At 42.5% G+C, this 15,824-nt stretch overlaps 1 protein-coding gene across 2 annotated transcripts; it reads left to right on the forward strand.

The window, feature by feature from the left end:
* The first annotated feature begins 518 nt into the window (after window positions 1-518).
* On the forward strand, window positions 519-15,550 carry mthfr (methylenetetrahydrofolate reductase (NAD(P)H)). 2 transcript variants are annotated; one of them, XM_014145989.3, is made up of 12 exons: window positions 519-872; window positions 1,147-1,398; window positions 1,529-1,767; window positions 5,478-5,588; window positions 8,674-8,867; window positions 9,342-9,592; window positions 9,900-10,034; window positions 10,246-10,426; window positions 10,600-10,782; window positions 11,222-11,323; window positions 11,420-11,539; window positions 11,998-15,550. In XM_014145989.3, the coding sequence occupies exons 2-12, from the start codon at window positions 1,148-1,150 to the stop codon at window positions 12,247-12,249; spliced, it is 2,019 nt and encodes a 672-aa protein (XP_014001464.2). In that variant the 5' UTR covers window positions 519-872; window position 1,147; the 3' UTR covers window positions 12,250-15,550. The 2 variants fall into 2 exon arrangements, with proteins under 2 accessions (XP_014001464.2, XP_014001463.2); XM_014145988.3 differs by having other exon boundaries at window positions 521-872; window positions 1,144-1,398.
* The last annotated feature ends 274 nt before the right edge of the window (window positions 15,551-15,824 follow it).

Genomic DNA, 15,824 nt, shown 5'->3' on the forward strand with positions numbered 1-15,824 from the left:
TACATAATTCCAGACAATATTTTTTTTCGGTTGCTTGTATATCATTATTTATACCTTTTTGGAAGTACATACCGGGCGTGACGGCAGTAAATGAAGATAATTGCTCAGCCAAACTCTAGTAATTAAAATATGTTGACATTAACATGTGCAGAGCTGTCTAACGGCTCGATCACACCTACATGATATGCATCATCTGGATAGTGTCCAACAAAATGTCAACGTTCACCTTCTGCTACCATTTCTGTCAAGCCATCTATGCACACAATGTGATGCATACGTTCGATAAATCCAACTGTGCACCACACATAATGAACTGCAACTGCAACACAATGGTGCAAGGCAAACGTAGCATTCCATTGGACATGTATGTACTTCTGGTGTCACAAAACGTCAAATCACTTTCGGTGTGATCGAGGCGTATCTTTTCATAGTCATCGTTGTCTCCCCCTTTTAGCCGACTAAACTCAACGATTTATGATGTAGTTGAGCGATACGTAGTGTGAGCGGACTGGAGCTCTGACCTCACATAAAATTGTATTTTTGTTTTAAAACGACTTATTTAAGCACCCAAAGAATATCACACATAACAATGTTATGACTCGTATGTAATTGGGCTATTGTTTGAGCGCTGAAATAAAATACTTCATTATGTGATGCCGGAGCTCCAGTACTCCTGTACTTCTGAACTCCATTGTAAATCATGGAGTTTCGTTTAATCGGCTATCTCCCCCTCTGCCCAGACGCTGGAGCAGGACGAGGAATATAAGACCAGTCACACGTTGTAGCAGCTCACATAGCAGAGGCGAGCCTGTGAGAATATTTAGCTAACGTTACGCCTGCAGAATAATTTGTGGAAGAATTGAGAGAAACAGGTAAGTTAGTTATGCATTTGTTGCCGAATGTTGTGCATGATTGCTCACGTTAACTAGCTAGCTAACATTCTCTTTGTAACGTTAGCTGCTTTGTTTATTCTGTTCAGTGGATAACGTTAGCTAGCTAGCTAACAGTAATACATGCTGACTAGCGTGTCTTTCAGTTTCACATGTTTTCGCCCGTGTGCAAGCGACTGACTGAGTTTGTGTGTGTGTGTGTGAGAACTTCATTGTAAGATAGTTTGACTTCAAACACTGTTTTTGGCTGTAGCAGCATGGTGAATCAAGTGCAGAGAGTCGAAGACACATGGCGAACATGCAGCAAAAGCGACTCAAGTGGCGCGAGCAACAGCGGTGGCGAGAGTTCCAAGGAAAGCTCTCGCTCCTCGACGCCGGTGTTGGACACCGACCGCACGGACAGGCTACGGGACAAGATGCGCCGCCGGACGGAGTCGGGCGACCACTGGTTTTCTCTCGAGTTCTTCCCCCCTCGCACTGCAAGTGGAGCTGTCAACCTCATCTCTAGGTATGTAGCAGAAACTTTGGCGTTGGCTTGTTCTAGTAACTCATCACTTAGTTGTGAGTTAAACTATCACCTGTTGAAATGTATCACCTGCTAATCAATGCACATTTCTCTCCCATTTATCCCAATTCAGATTTGATCGCATGGGCTCAGGGGGGCCCCTTTTCATAGACGTTACCTGGCATCCGGCGGGGGACCCGGGTTCGGACAAGGAGACCTCCTCCATGATGATCGCCAGCACAGCGGTCAACTACTGTGGCCTGGAGAGCATCCTGCACCTGACCTGCTGCAACCAGACCAAAGAGAAGATCACTGGGTACCTGAGCAAAGCCAAACGCCTTGGCCTGAAGAACATCATGGCTCTAAGAGGAGGTAGGGCCTTTTGGAATGGACTAGGGTGACATTGTACCTAGACCCAGTTCTAAGGTCAGTTTTCACTTTCTTTTCTTAAAGTGGAACTGACAGCGTTTTAATTACTTTGCAGCTCTGAAACAGACATTCATATCAGTCAAATATCAAATTTATAGTTTATGCTACAAAACTAAGAAGTTTAAAAAAAAAGTGGTTCTATTTTACTCAAAATTCCATGATGTAGAGTAAGGCATTTTTGGCAGACTAGATGGATGCAGTTCAATGCATGATTAATTAGCTAATTCACCAATACTATTCTTGGTAGTCCAACAAATATTGCTATCAGTTTGTATACCAGGCCAGCTGTGTTTTACTGCCTCCAGCCCTTCGGGATACACTGTTTCAATTGCAATGACTCAATGTTTTGGACAAAAACCTACAAATGTATCAAAGGCTGTACATGTCAGTACAATAATGTCCTTCTGGAAGGTTCTCCCATCTCTGCAGCACTCCGCAAAACACCAGTCTCATGGTCAACAATGAAGAGGCGACTCCGGGATGCTGGCCTTCTAGGCAGAGTTGCAAATAAAAAGCCATATCTCAGACTGGCCAACAACAACAAAAAGATGGGCAAAATAACACAGACACTGGACAAAGGAACTCTGCCTAGAAGGCCAGCATCCCAGAGTCGCCTCTTCATTGTTGACCATGAGACTGGTGTTTTGCGAGTACTATTTAACCTCATACATCTAGGCGTTCTGCTAGCGGAACCCCTAGCCAACAGCCAAAGGGATCGCGTGGCGCGAAATACAAAAACCTCAAATCCAATAATTTCAATTTTTCAAACATACGACTATTTTACACCATTTGAAAGATAAACCTCTCCTGAATCCAACCACGTTGTCCGATTTCAAAAAGTCATTACAGCGATAGCAAAACATTAGATTATGTTAGGAGAGTACATAGACCAAAATAACCACACAGCCATTTTCCAAGCAAGCATATGTCAATAAAACACAGCTAAATGAAGCACTAACCTTTGATGATCGTCATCAGATGACACTCCTAGGACATTATGTTATACAATACATGTATGTTTTGTTCATATTTATATCCAAAAACAGCTTTTTACATTGGTGCGGGATGTTCAGAAAATGTATTCCCACCAAAAACTTCTGGTGAATTTACAAAAATACTCATCATAAACGTTGACAAAATACATAACAATTATTTTAAGAATAGATACAGAACTCCTTTATGCAATCGCTGTGTCAGATTTTAAAATAGCTTTTCGGCAAAAGCACATTTTTCAATATTCTGAGCCATCACGGCGAGCTATTCAGACACCCGCCAAGTTCGGGGCAACCTAAACTCAGAATTAGTATTAGAAATATTGTATTACCTTTGCTGATCTTCGTCAGAATGCACTCCCAGGAATGCTACTTCCACAAGAAATGTTGTTTTTGTTTGAAATAATCCATAGTTATGTCCAAATACCTCCGTTTTGTTTGTGCGTTCAGGTCACTATCCAAAGGGTAACGCGTGAGCGCCTTTCGAGACACAAAAAGTCAAAATGTTCCATTACCATACTTAGAAGCATGTCAAACGCTGTTTAAAATCTATTTATGCTATTTTTTTTTTATGTAAAATTGTGATAATATTCCAACCGGACAATAGTGTATTCATTCAAGGAGGAAAAGAAAAAACAGCGTGCTCGCCGGAATGCGCATATCCCATCTCTTTGTCCTCAGGCAGACCATTCAGTAACTGAGCTCCTATACTCTGCCCAGAGACAAAGGCTCAATCCACTTTCTGAAGGCTTTAGACAGCCAATGGAAGCCTTAGAAAGTGCAACGTAACAGCACAGATACTGTAGTTTCGAAAGGGACTAGAAAGAATAGCTACATTTCTCAGATCCTACACTTCCTGGTTGAATTTCTCAGGTTTTTGCCTGCCATATGAGTTCTGTTATACTCACAGATACCATTCAAACAGTTTTAGAAACTTCAGAGTTTTCTATCCAAATCTACTAATAATATGCATATTCTCGTTTCTGGGCAAGAGTAGTAACCAGTTTAAATCGGGTACGTTTTTTTATCCGGCTGAAAATACTGCCCCCTATCCATATCAGGTTAATGAAGCTGCCAGTTGAGGACTTGTGAGGTGTCTGTTTCTCAAACTAGACACTCTAAAATACTTGTCCTCTTGCTCAGTTGGCCACCGGGGCCTCCCACTCTTTCTATTCTGGTTAGACAGTTTACGCTGTTCTGTGAAGGGAGTAGTACACAGAGTTGTACGTCATCTTCAGTTTCTTGGCAATTTCTCGCATGGAATAGTCTTCATTTCTCAGAACAAGAATAGACTGACCAGTTTCAGAAGAAAGGTTTTTGTTTCTGGCCATCTTGAGTCTAATCGAATCCACAAATGCTGATACTCAACTAGTCTAAAGAAGGCCAGTTTTATGGTTTCTTTAATCAGAACAACCGTTTTCAGCTGTGCTAACATGATTGCAAACATTTTTTCTAATGATCAATTAGCCTTTTAAAATGATGAAGTTGGATTAGCTAACAAAACGTACCATTGGAACACAGGAGTGATGGTTGCTGATAATGGGCCTCTGTATGCCTAGGTAGATATTCCATAAATCTGCATTAGTCAATTACAAGATTAACAATGTCTGCACTGTATTTCGAAAAAATGTTATGTTATTTTAATGGACAATTGTTTTATTTTTTTTTTTTGCTTTTCTGTGACCCCAAACTTTTGACCTCAACTTTTGAATGTGTGTGTGCATTAATAAAATGTCAATCGACCAGTCAACTAATCCATTCAGGTGTATTTTGTGGCTTTTTATGAATACTTTCTAATGATCTAAAGTCACGCTGTTGCTACTGCCGTTAGATAAACAGTCCAGTTCAAAGTGAATGATGGCAGGCCATGTGGCAAAATACTTATTTGCATATAGGCCTACTGTAGCTCTGATTGGCTCCTGAACAAGACTGACGTTTTATTTACTGAAGTACCTTATCAAACGAACGGCCGCTTTCCTACTTTATATTGCTATAGAATTTTCACACATGCCTTACTGTCAATCTCAAACATTGTGAAAAATGACCATATCAAAGTGCTCGCTTCTCAGAATAGTACCCCAAAAAAAGCGTGACATGAACAGATTTTTGTAAGATTTCATGTTGCTGAAACGCTGTCAGTTCCACTTTAATTGTTATGGTTAGGATTTGGGGAGGGTGAGCTGATCCTAGGGACAACTTCTACACAGCAAGGTTGGTCCATTTGCAGGAATGTTTGTGTGTTTTGAGGGTCACCCTGATATTTTGGAGAGAAGTGGATTTCTTTTTTAATGCATGATTGCAGCCTGTTGCATCACTCTCACTCAGCAAGATCTGTGGTTCACATTGCTGCTCAAGGTCACGTCCTGTCACTCGCCTTGGCGCCTCTTGCATCATTCACTCTTCAATATTTTTGGTTTGCATTTATGCTCGTGGTCACATATCGCTGAGTCGGAGTGAACCTTATTTATCCAGGTTTTTCTCATTGTCTTTTTCTTTGGCTAACTAGCTAGGACTCATTGTGACAATTCCCATTTTACATTTACATTTTACATTTAAGTCATTTAGCAGACGCTCTTATCCAGAGCGACTTACAAATTGGTGCATTCACCTTATGATATCCAGATATCCATTAAACACCATGTTTTCCTGATCTCTTTATAGATCCCATGGGGGCTGACTGGGAAGAGGAAGAAGCGGGCTTCAACTACGCCACAGACTTAGTCAAACACATACGCTGCGAGTTTGATGACTACTTTGACATCTGTGTTGCCGGTAAGTTTGAAGCAAAATATATTTATTTTTTACAAAGCTTCATCATATTGTAATTTTATCCTTATGTCAGGTAATTTGTGAAAGACTTTAAAGTAGGCTGTTGTACCTACTGATACGATGTGAGCATCTTATCACCCCAAAAACCATTTTAGTGCTACAAGTTGGTATAATGTCACCCACCACCTGGATTCGGTCCAAATAGCAACATTTGAGATGGTGTTTTTTTTTTACATTGTATACAAGTAGAGACTGAGAGCTAGACAATTGTATATCATTCACTGCAGTTGAGGGGGAAAAAAGGGAAAGTAATTCTGCTTTGAAGTTGATGAACTTGTAACCCCACTTTTGAGCAATGGGCCATCTGAATGTTTTGGTACGCATACTGGAGAGCTCTTTGTCTACGCCCATTCAGCATCGTTCACACCCTCTTAAACGTTAGCCCCACCCATCTCTTTAAGGATTCACTTGAGACCTTGTGCTAAATAGAGTGAATACGCTAGTGTAGTTAACAACCAAAGATTTCAAGACTAAAAGTGGGAAACTAGTAGTAAAAATGCATTATCTAGTCCTTGGCCTATATCCTGTTACTCTGAGCCGCTTTGCTTTATCTTGGCCAGGTTGCAGTTGTAAATGAGTACTTGTTCTCAACTGGCCTACCTGGTTAAATAAAGGTGAAATAAAAAATCCTAATCTGACTTTGGTGCAGGTCATATTTTTCATCACATTACGGTCTCTGGTAAACACAAACACCCAAAAAATCTGTTTCTCACATGCACAAGATGCTGAAGGTGTAAACGGTACAGTTAAATGCATAGTGGAATATTAGTTGTTTAGACGTCTAGCTAGCTAAACAATGAACCATAATCTCAACTCATAATACCATGCATGAATCTGCAGCCTCCTGTTATCTTTTCAACTCTCCGCATTTGGGAATCATCTCCCTCTGCTTCCACTGTGCATTCTGTGACAATACTGTTAACCTCTTAAATCTAGACGTTCCGCTAGCGGAACACCTGCTCCAATATCCAATGATGGGCGTGGCGCGAATTACAAATTCCTCAAAAATACAAAAACTTCAATTTTTCAAACGTATGACTATTTTACAGCATTTTAACCTGTTAGGGCTAGGGGGCAGTATTGACACAGCCGGATAAAAAACGTACCCGATTTAATCTGGTTACTACTCCTGCCCAGTAACTAGAATATGCATATAATTATTGGCTTTGGATAGAAAACACCCTAAAGTTTCTAAAACTGTTTGAATGGTGTCTGTGAGTATAACAGAACTCATATGGCAGGCCAAAACCTGAGAAGATTCCATGCAGGAAGTGGCCTGTCTGAGAAGTTGTTTCATCTTGGTTCTTTTTATTGAAGACTGAGGATCTTTGCAATAACGTGACACTTCCTACGGCTCCCATAGGCTCTCAGAGCCCGGGAAAAAGCTGAAGGATATCGAGGCAGGCTCTGGCTGAAACACTTTATCGCTTTAGGCAAGTGGCCGCTCAGAGTACTATGGGCTTAGGCGCATGCCCGAGTCGACCGAATGCTTTCTTTTCTTTTGTCTGTTTACCTAAACGCAGATTCCCGGTCGGAATATTATCGCTTTTTATGAGAAAAATGGCATAAAAATTGATTTTAAACAGCGGTTAACATGCTTCGAAGTATGGTAATTGAATATTTAGATTTTTTTTGTCACGAATTGCGCCATGCTCGTCACCCTTATTTACCCTTTCGGATAGTGTCTTGAACGCACGAACAAAATGCTGCTGTTTGGATATAACGATGGATTATTTTGGACCAAACCAACATTTGTTATTGAAGTAGAAGTCCTGGGAGTGCATTCTGACGAAGACAGCAAAGGTAATAACACTTTTTTCTTATAGTAAATCTGACTTTGAGTGCTAAACTTGCTGGGTGTCTAAATAGCTAGCCCTGTGATGCCGGGCTATCTACTGAGAATATTGCAAAATGTGCTTTCACCGAAAAGCTATTTTAAAATCGGACATATCGAGTGCATAGAGGAGTTCTGTATCTATAATTCTAAAAATAATTGTTATGCTTTTTGTGAACGTTTATCGTGAGTAATTTAGTAAATTCACCGGCAGTGTTCGGTGGGAATGCTAGTCACATGCTAATGTAAAAAGCTGGTTTTTGATATAAAAATGAACTTGATTGAACAAAACATGCATGTATTGTATAATGTCCTAGGGTTGTCATCTGATGAAGATCATCAAAGGTTAGTGCTACATTTAGCTGTGGTTTGGGTTTATGTGACATTATATGCTAGCTTGAAAAATGGGTGTGTGATTATTTCTGGCTGGGTACTCTGCTGACATAATCTAATGTTTTGCTTTCGTTGTAAAGCCTTTTTGAAATCGGACAGTGTGGTTAGATTAACGAGAGTCTTGTCTTTAAAATGGCGTAAAATAGTCAATGTTTGAAAAATGGAAGGTTTTGCATTTCTAAGGTATTTGAATAACGCGCCACGGGATTACACTGGCTGTTGAGTAGGTGGGACGCTTGCCCACCTTAATCAGAGTCCTTGAGAGCCAGCATGGCATGTCCTCCAGAAAGTAGTCCATCACAACTTTTTCCTGCTGATCTTTGTCGCTAGCGCTATTAACTTCAGGGCAGCAATGCAACACTTTCAGTTCTTCGTGATATTTTTCAAAAAATGCCACGATAGAAAGGATTATCCACACATACTGAGCAACTCATGTATAGACAGAAGCATGCTACATGGCAGACAATCTGAACTCATCTCTCGGGCATGTCCAGCCCATCCATTATCTCAGCCAATCATGGCTAGCGGGAAAGTTCCTGTATTTTTTCCGTGGCTAAACCAAATAGGCTCGTAATAAAAACATCTTATTTACAGATGGCATACACATTTGTTAATAAGGCACATGAAAGTTCACATGTTCCAGAAGGCAATTCTGCCAAAAAAAAAACATATTTTGTATAATGCCTCTCCTGTGAGGTAGTGACATATATGCCTAGCTTCTTGAAATTGGTCAAAAAAAATGACCTCAATAAACACACACACACACACACACTGAGCATTAAAACCCTTTCATTGTGGCAGGCTACCCCACTGGCCACCCGGAGGCGGAGAGCTACGACGAGGACCTGAGACATCTGAAGGAGAAAATGGACGCTGGGGCCGACTTCATCATTACTCAGCTCTTTTTCCGGGCTGACACTTTCCTCAAGTTTGTCAGGGACTGCAGGGCCATAGGAATCACCTGCCCCATCCTACCAGGCATCTTCCCTATCCAGGTACTGTTGGATATGGGCCTAAACTGGGGGGGGTGTAAATAAATGCACTAACTACTGTAAGTCGCTCTGGATAAGAGTGTCTGCTAAAAGACAAAACATGTCATGTTTGTGTGTGGTGTGATCAAAGGCTACATTTGTCAAAAGGTTTAAAGGGAGGGGTAGTGTGGGTGTACTTTGTAACATTCTTTCTAATGTGATGGCGAAGGTGTAACAAATTACCAAGTACATTCAGTGCGATTCCAAAAAAAATCTCATAATTGGACCATTGTCCCTTGGAATTTTAATCAATTCCACATTGATGCGAGTCAATACAGAAATGTAACACTCCCACCGTGACCTGTGTAATTTGTCCTTTTTCATTGTCTTAAGTGTCTTTGCAATGTGAGAGTACATCAGTTGCATGGAGACATCATTTGTTCTTTACATTTTGTTTTTCTGTCAGTACCTGAACCAGTAGGATTTGTGGTTTTCCAGGGCTACCAGTCTCTGAGGCAGCTGGTCAAGCTGTCCAAGCTGGAGGTGCCCGATGAGATCATGCGTGTCATCGAGCCCATCAAGGACAACGATGCGGCCATCCGCAACTACGGCATTGAGCAGGCTGTGGGCATGTGCCGCGTGCTGCTGGAGAGCGGCGAGGTGCCGGGCCTCCACTTCTACACGCTGAACCGCGAGGTAGCCACCATGGAGGTACTTCGGCAGCTGGGCCTGTGGAATGAGGACCCCAGGTCTGTCAATTGCCCTAGATTGGTTATCTTTCAAATACTTTGGGTTCCGCTTGATTTAGCTTACCCAGTATTTAGGGGGCAACCCTAAAATGAATGGCATGTTTGACTTCTGAGATGTCATGTTTTCACACACAGTGTGGGTACCATTTGTAATCGTGTGTGTATTACCGCACTTTCATTAGTTCTGGAACATTTAACAAAGATTTCACCATGTGAAGTGATTTCTAACTGGCTAGTTGTTGGAATATGCGCTGTCTTGCCTGTTCCTAGTACTGATGGAGGGTTTGGGGTCTACTTGGATTGCCAGGCGGACACTCCCCTGGGCGGTGAGCGCTCACCCCAAACGCAAAGTGGAGGACGTGCGGCCCATTTTCTGGGCCTCCAGACCCAAGAGCTATATCTACAGAACACAGGACTGGGATGACTTCCCCAATGGACGATGGTGAGCAACACTGGAGAAAAACTTCAGAAAGTTTGTGGCCAGAATTTCTCACCATGGCTAGTTTTCTGGGTGTAAATTATGTTGTTCATTCAAGGCCTTTTCACACTACTGGACTGAGCCAAGCTATACTGTGTAACAGTAACAAGTACTGTATAATCATTGAACAGGCAATATTCCCAGGTCTTGTCACCTTGGCTCTGTGTTATTTCAGGGGAAACTCGTCCTCTCCGGCCTTTGGTGAACTCAACGATTACTACCTGTTCTACCTTAAGAGTAAGTCATCCAAGGACGCCCTGCTGAAGATGTGGGGCGAGGAGCTGACCAGCGAGCAGAGCGTCTACGAGGTCTTCACTAGTTACATCACGGCCCAGCCCAATGTTGCCGGACACAAGGTGACACCCGGACCTCTACACTTTGGAGTGAAAACAGACCGAAACGTTAACTTTCTTTCATTAGGCGCCTCATAAATACAACCATGTGCATTATGACAACCACTTAAAACAAGAACCTAAACCCTTGACTTGCACTTTGCTCGGGTGACGTCTCCTGACCTCTCGTCTCCTAGGTGATGTGTCTGCCCTGGAATGACGACCCGCTGGCCCCGGAGACCAACCTGCTGAAGAACGAGTTGGACAAGGTGAACCGCAGGGGAGTCCTCACCATCAACTCCCAGCCCAGCATCAACGGCAAGCCCTCCTCAGACCCCATCGTGGGCTGGGGCCCCCCTGGTGGCTATGTCTTCCAGAAGGTAAAGTTCAGCGTCTGTGGTTTGGTTGTGGGGATGACCAATTATGTCTTATTATAAAAAGGCTCCTACACGCTTATTACTGTACTTGCATGCTTAAAGTAAAGTTATTTTCCCCAAAATAATAATGTAGGCCTTAGTAAAAGGAGTGGGCAGGGGGATGTACACTGGAACACTATTTAGAAATATCCATTAGAATTATCAAGGATTACTACTGGTTTAGCAAAATTAAGGCTGTCCCAGTTTTTCTTTCTTATCATGTTATTGAGAGTAGGTTGATTCACAATCTTTCCTAGAAATGAAAGAGCATGAATAAATCAGTCTTTTGTGGTATGGTTGATCGACAGTGGAGTTTTTCCAACGTAACAGTTCTTGTATCACATGCATACCAATCATGAAATGATATGAACCTTATACTGTGCCACGTTTACAAATCCAACAGGCTTATCTGGAATTTTTCACCTCAAGCGAAAATGTCACCGCTCTCCTCAAAGTGCTAAAGAAGTACGAGCCTCGCGTCAACTACCACATCGTCAACGTTCACGTAAGTTCTCAACTACAGGCATTACATCTACACATATTTTGTGAATTGGAACAGTTTGCTAGAATGATCTACTGGCTGATTTGTATCCATCTACAGGGTCAGAATACTACGAACGCCCATGACATGCAACCCAACGCTGTGACATGGGGCATCTTCCCCGGCAGGGAGATTGTCCAGCCCACCGTGGTGGATCCAGTCAGCTTCTTGTACTGGAAGGTAAGGTCAAAGGTCATCTCATTAACCTACTGGGCCCCTTCCATGTACATTACCCCCTATGCACTTGTGTAGATATACAGCAACTGGATAGGTGTAAGCAGTTCAGTGAAAACGCCTATCAGCAAGATGGCGTGTGCTAGGGGTCGTTTCTGGTTGTGGACTGTGCCCATGACTCAGATGAGTTCGTGGAATGGTTGTCATTTAGTTCTCTAACATTTTAAAGAGATTTTAGTGGAGTATGGTATTTGAAGTACAGTTTTGAACCCTCCACATCTTTTTGAGCTTGAGCGTTTGACACAACAACCTCCCGTGAAGCCTTTTCAAAACCAGAATTTTGTGTGTACAGCAAGCTGTATCAGTTACCAGAGCTGTGAAGATTCATCTTTAGCGACATGCCTGAATCCCCTCCCCCCCTTCTGGAATGTGTTGAGTTAATTGTTCTCGCCTTCTTTTAATAGGATGAGGCCTTTGCCCTGTGGATCGAGCAGTGGGCCAAGCTGTACGAAGACGAGTCCCCATCACGTATGATCATCAAGTATATCCACGACAACTACTTCCTTGTCAACCTGGTGGACAACGACTTCCCTTTGGACAACTGCTTGTGGCAAGTCATCGACGACATGTTTGAGCTGCTTGACAACCCCCAGGAGGAGCAACCTGCAGAGCAGCCCAACGATGAGCAATCCGACAAGGAACAACCCGGAAAGTAACCATGGCGACAGCCACCAACTGAGTGACTTTTTTTTTTTTTTTTTTTTTTTTTCTGGTGCTGCTATCGATAACTTTTCACTCAACAAACACCACAAAGTACTTAACTACAGTATTATACCATACAGTATATACTCCAAAATATATATATACTTTTTTTGAAAACTATTTTATTATCTGGATGATGGATCTTAATCGAGATACTTGAGTGAATGAATACGATGACAAATACAGTGTATTTGGAAAGTATTCAGACCCTTTCACTTTTCCCACATTTTGTTAAGTTACAGGCTTATTCTAAAATTGATTATCCTTTTTTTTACCTACACACAATACCCCATAATGACAAAGCGAAAACGGGATTTTATAAATATTTGCAAATTTATAAACAAAATAACTGAAATACCTTATTTACATAAGGTTTATGAGACTTGAAATTGACCTCCGGTGCATCCTGTTTCCATTTATCATCCTTGAGATGTTTCTACAACTTGATTGGACATGATTTGGAAAGGCACACCCGTCTATATAAGGTTGCACAGTTGACTGTGCATGTCAGAGCAAAAACCAAGCCGTGAGGTCGACGGAATTGTCCGTAGAGTTCTGAGACAGGATTGTGTCGATGCACAGATCTGGGGAAGGGTACCAAAAAATGTCTGCAGTATTGAAGGTTCCCAATTGGCCTCCATCATTCTTAAATGGAAGATGTTTGGAACCACCAAGACACTTCCTAGAGCTGGGTGTCTGGCCAAACTGAGCAATTGGGGGAGAAGGCCTTGGTCAGGGAGGTGACCAAGAACCCGACGGTCACTCTGTCCAGAGTTCCTCTGGAGATTGGAGAACCTTCCAGAAGGACAAACCTCTCTTCAGCACTCCACCAATCAGGCCTTTATGGTAGAGTGGCCAAACGGAAGACACTCCTCAGTAAAAGGCACATGACAGCCCGCTTGGAGTTTGCCAGAAGGCACCTAAAGGACTCTGACCATGAGAAACAAGATTCTATTGTCTGGTAAAACCAAGATTGAACTGTTAGGCCTGAATGCCAAGTTAAGTCTGGAGGAAACCTGGCACCATCCCTACAGTGAAGCATGGTGGTGACCGCCTCATGCTGTGGGGATGGTTTTCAGTGGCAGGGACTGGGAGACTAGTCAGGGTCGAGGGAAAGATGAATGAAGCAAAGTACAGTGAGATCCTTGATGAAAACCAGAGCGCTCAGGACCTTAGACTGGGGTTAAGGTTCATCTTCCAACGGGACAACGACCCTAAGCACACAGCCAAGAAAATGCAGAAGTGGCTTCGGGACAAGTCTCAATGTACTTGTGGCCCAGCCGGAGCCTGGACTTGAACCTGATTGAACAACTCTGGAGAGACCTGAAAATTGCTGTGCAGCGGCGCACGCCATCCAACCTGCAGAGAAGAATGGGAGAAACTCCCCAAATACAGGTTTGCCAAGCTTGTAACGTCATCCCCAAGAAAGCCCGAGGCTGTAATCGCTGCTGAAGGTGCTTCAACAATATACTGAATAAAGGGACAGAACACATTTACATTTTTTTATAGATTTGCGAAAAATAACACGTTTTTTCATTATGTGGTATTGTGTGTAGATTGATGAAGAAAAACAACAATTTAATCAATTTTAGAATGAGGCTGTAACAATGTGGGAAAATCAAGGGGTCTGAATTCTTTCTGACTGCATTGTAACACAGGGGAACGTTTTGTACTTTTTAAACCATTTTAATTGTGTTTGGTGTATCTATCTAAACGTATGTGGACACCCATTCAAATTCGTTGCTGACAGGTGTATAAAATGGAGCAAACAGCCAAGCTTTCTTCTTAGACAAACATTGGCAGTACAATGGCCTTACTGATGAGCTCCGCGACTTTCAACGTGGCATCGTGATAGGATGCCACCTTTCCAACAAGTCATTTTGTCAAATTTCTGCCCTGCTAGAGCTGCTCCGGTCAACTAAGTGCTGTTGTGAAATGGAAACGTCTAGGAGCGACAACGTCTGTCGCGAAGTGGTAGGCCACACAAGCTCACACAACGCGAGTGCTGTAGCGTGTAGAAATCATCTATCCTCGGTTGCAACACTCACTACCATTTTCCAAACTGCCTCTGGAAGCAATGTCAGCACAATAACTGTTCGTTGAAGCTTCATGAGATGGGTTTCCATTGCCGAGCAGTCGCCCACATGCCTAAGATCACCCTGCGTAATGCGAAGTGTTGGCTGGAGTTGTGTAAAGCTTGCCGCCATTGGACTGGAGCAGTGGAAACGCGTTCTCTGGAGTGATAAATCACACTTCACCATCTGGCAGTCCAACGGGCGAATCTGGGTTTGGCGGATGCCAGGACAACGCTATGTGCCCCAATCTATAGTGCCAACTGTCAAGTTTGGTGGAGGAGGAATAATGGTCTGGGGCTGTTTTTCATGGTTTGGGTTAGGCCCCTTAGTTCCAGTGAAGGGAAATCTTAATGCTACAGTATACAATGACATTCTAGACAATTCTGTGCATCCAACTTCGTTTCGACATGACAATGCCCCTGTGCACAAAGCGAGGTCCGTACAGAAATGGTTTCTCCATCTGTGTGGAAGAACTTGCTTGCACAGAGCCATGACCTCGACCCCATCGAACACCTTTGGGATGAATTGGAACGCCGACTGCAAGCCAGGCCTAATCGCCCAACATCAGTGCCCAATCTCACTAATGTGGCTGAATGGAAGCAAGTCCCTGTAGCAATGTTCCAACATCTAGTGGAAAGCCTTCCCAGAAGAGTGGAGGCTGTTATAGCAGCAAAGGGGGGACCAACACCATATTAATGCCCATGATTTTGGAATGAGATGTTCGACGAGCAGGTGTCCACATGCTTTTGATCATGTATGTACTTGAGGGTGAGAATGGTGGTATATTATTGGAAACTGTTTTGCATTGTGAATTTAAGAGCTGTAGACTAGAGCATTTCGTAAGACTTAACTCTCTTTTCAACCAAAGTTTTTTTTTATTTATTATTTTTTTTTTTTATTGAGCAGTACAAGGACATTTCTCCTGATGAGTCAGGGTTACCAGAACACACAAGCATCGACAGACTTGATTTGTGATTACCTTTGTAAACTGCCATAGACAATAATTGAAAATAATACACACTGTGAGCTGCTGCTAAGATGTCACTTGAGGCCTTAACAAGCATTTAAGCAGTAACCTCACTGCTTTTATTTTTTGTCTTTCTCTGTTTATATTTATTACCGTTGTGCAACGTTAATTAAAAAACAAGCATACTTTCCATGTTGCAATGCTCAATTGCCACCAGCATAATGTGTGATTTATTTTTTTCTCCCTGATGTGTACATGGTGGTTTACACCAGGGGTTCCCAAGCCTTTTCACTCCTTCCAGTATTGGGGAACATCCTGTGCGCACGCCCCATGTCTATCTCTATGGGCACAAGCACAGTTCTTGAGACAAACTGTTCATACCACTCTTGTTAGTGGAGAACATGTTGCATGTTTTAAAGCTTATTTACTGCAATTCTACACATTTTGTCTTGGGTGCAAATAACATTTTTGTTTTTTAAAGCAAATT

The sequence above is a fragment of the Salmo salar genome, chromosome 15 (assembly GCF_965601325.2).
Source record: "Salmo salar chromosome 15, fSalSal1, whole genome shotgun sequence".
NCBI lineage: Eukaryota > Metazoa > Chordata > Actinopteri > Salmoniformes > Salmonidae > Salmo > Salmo salar.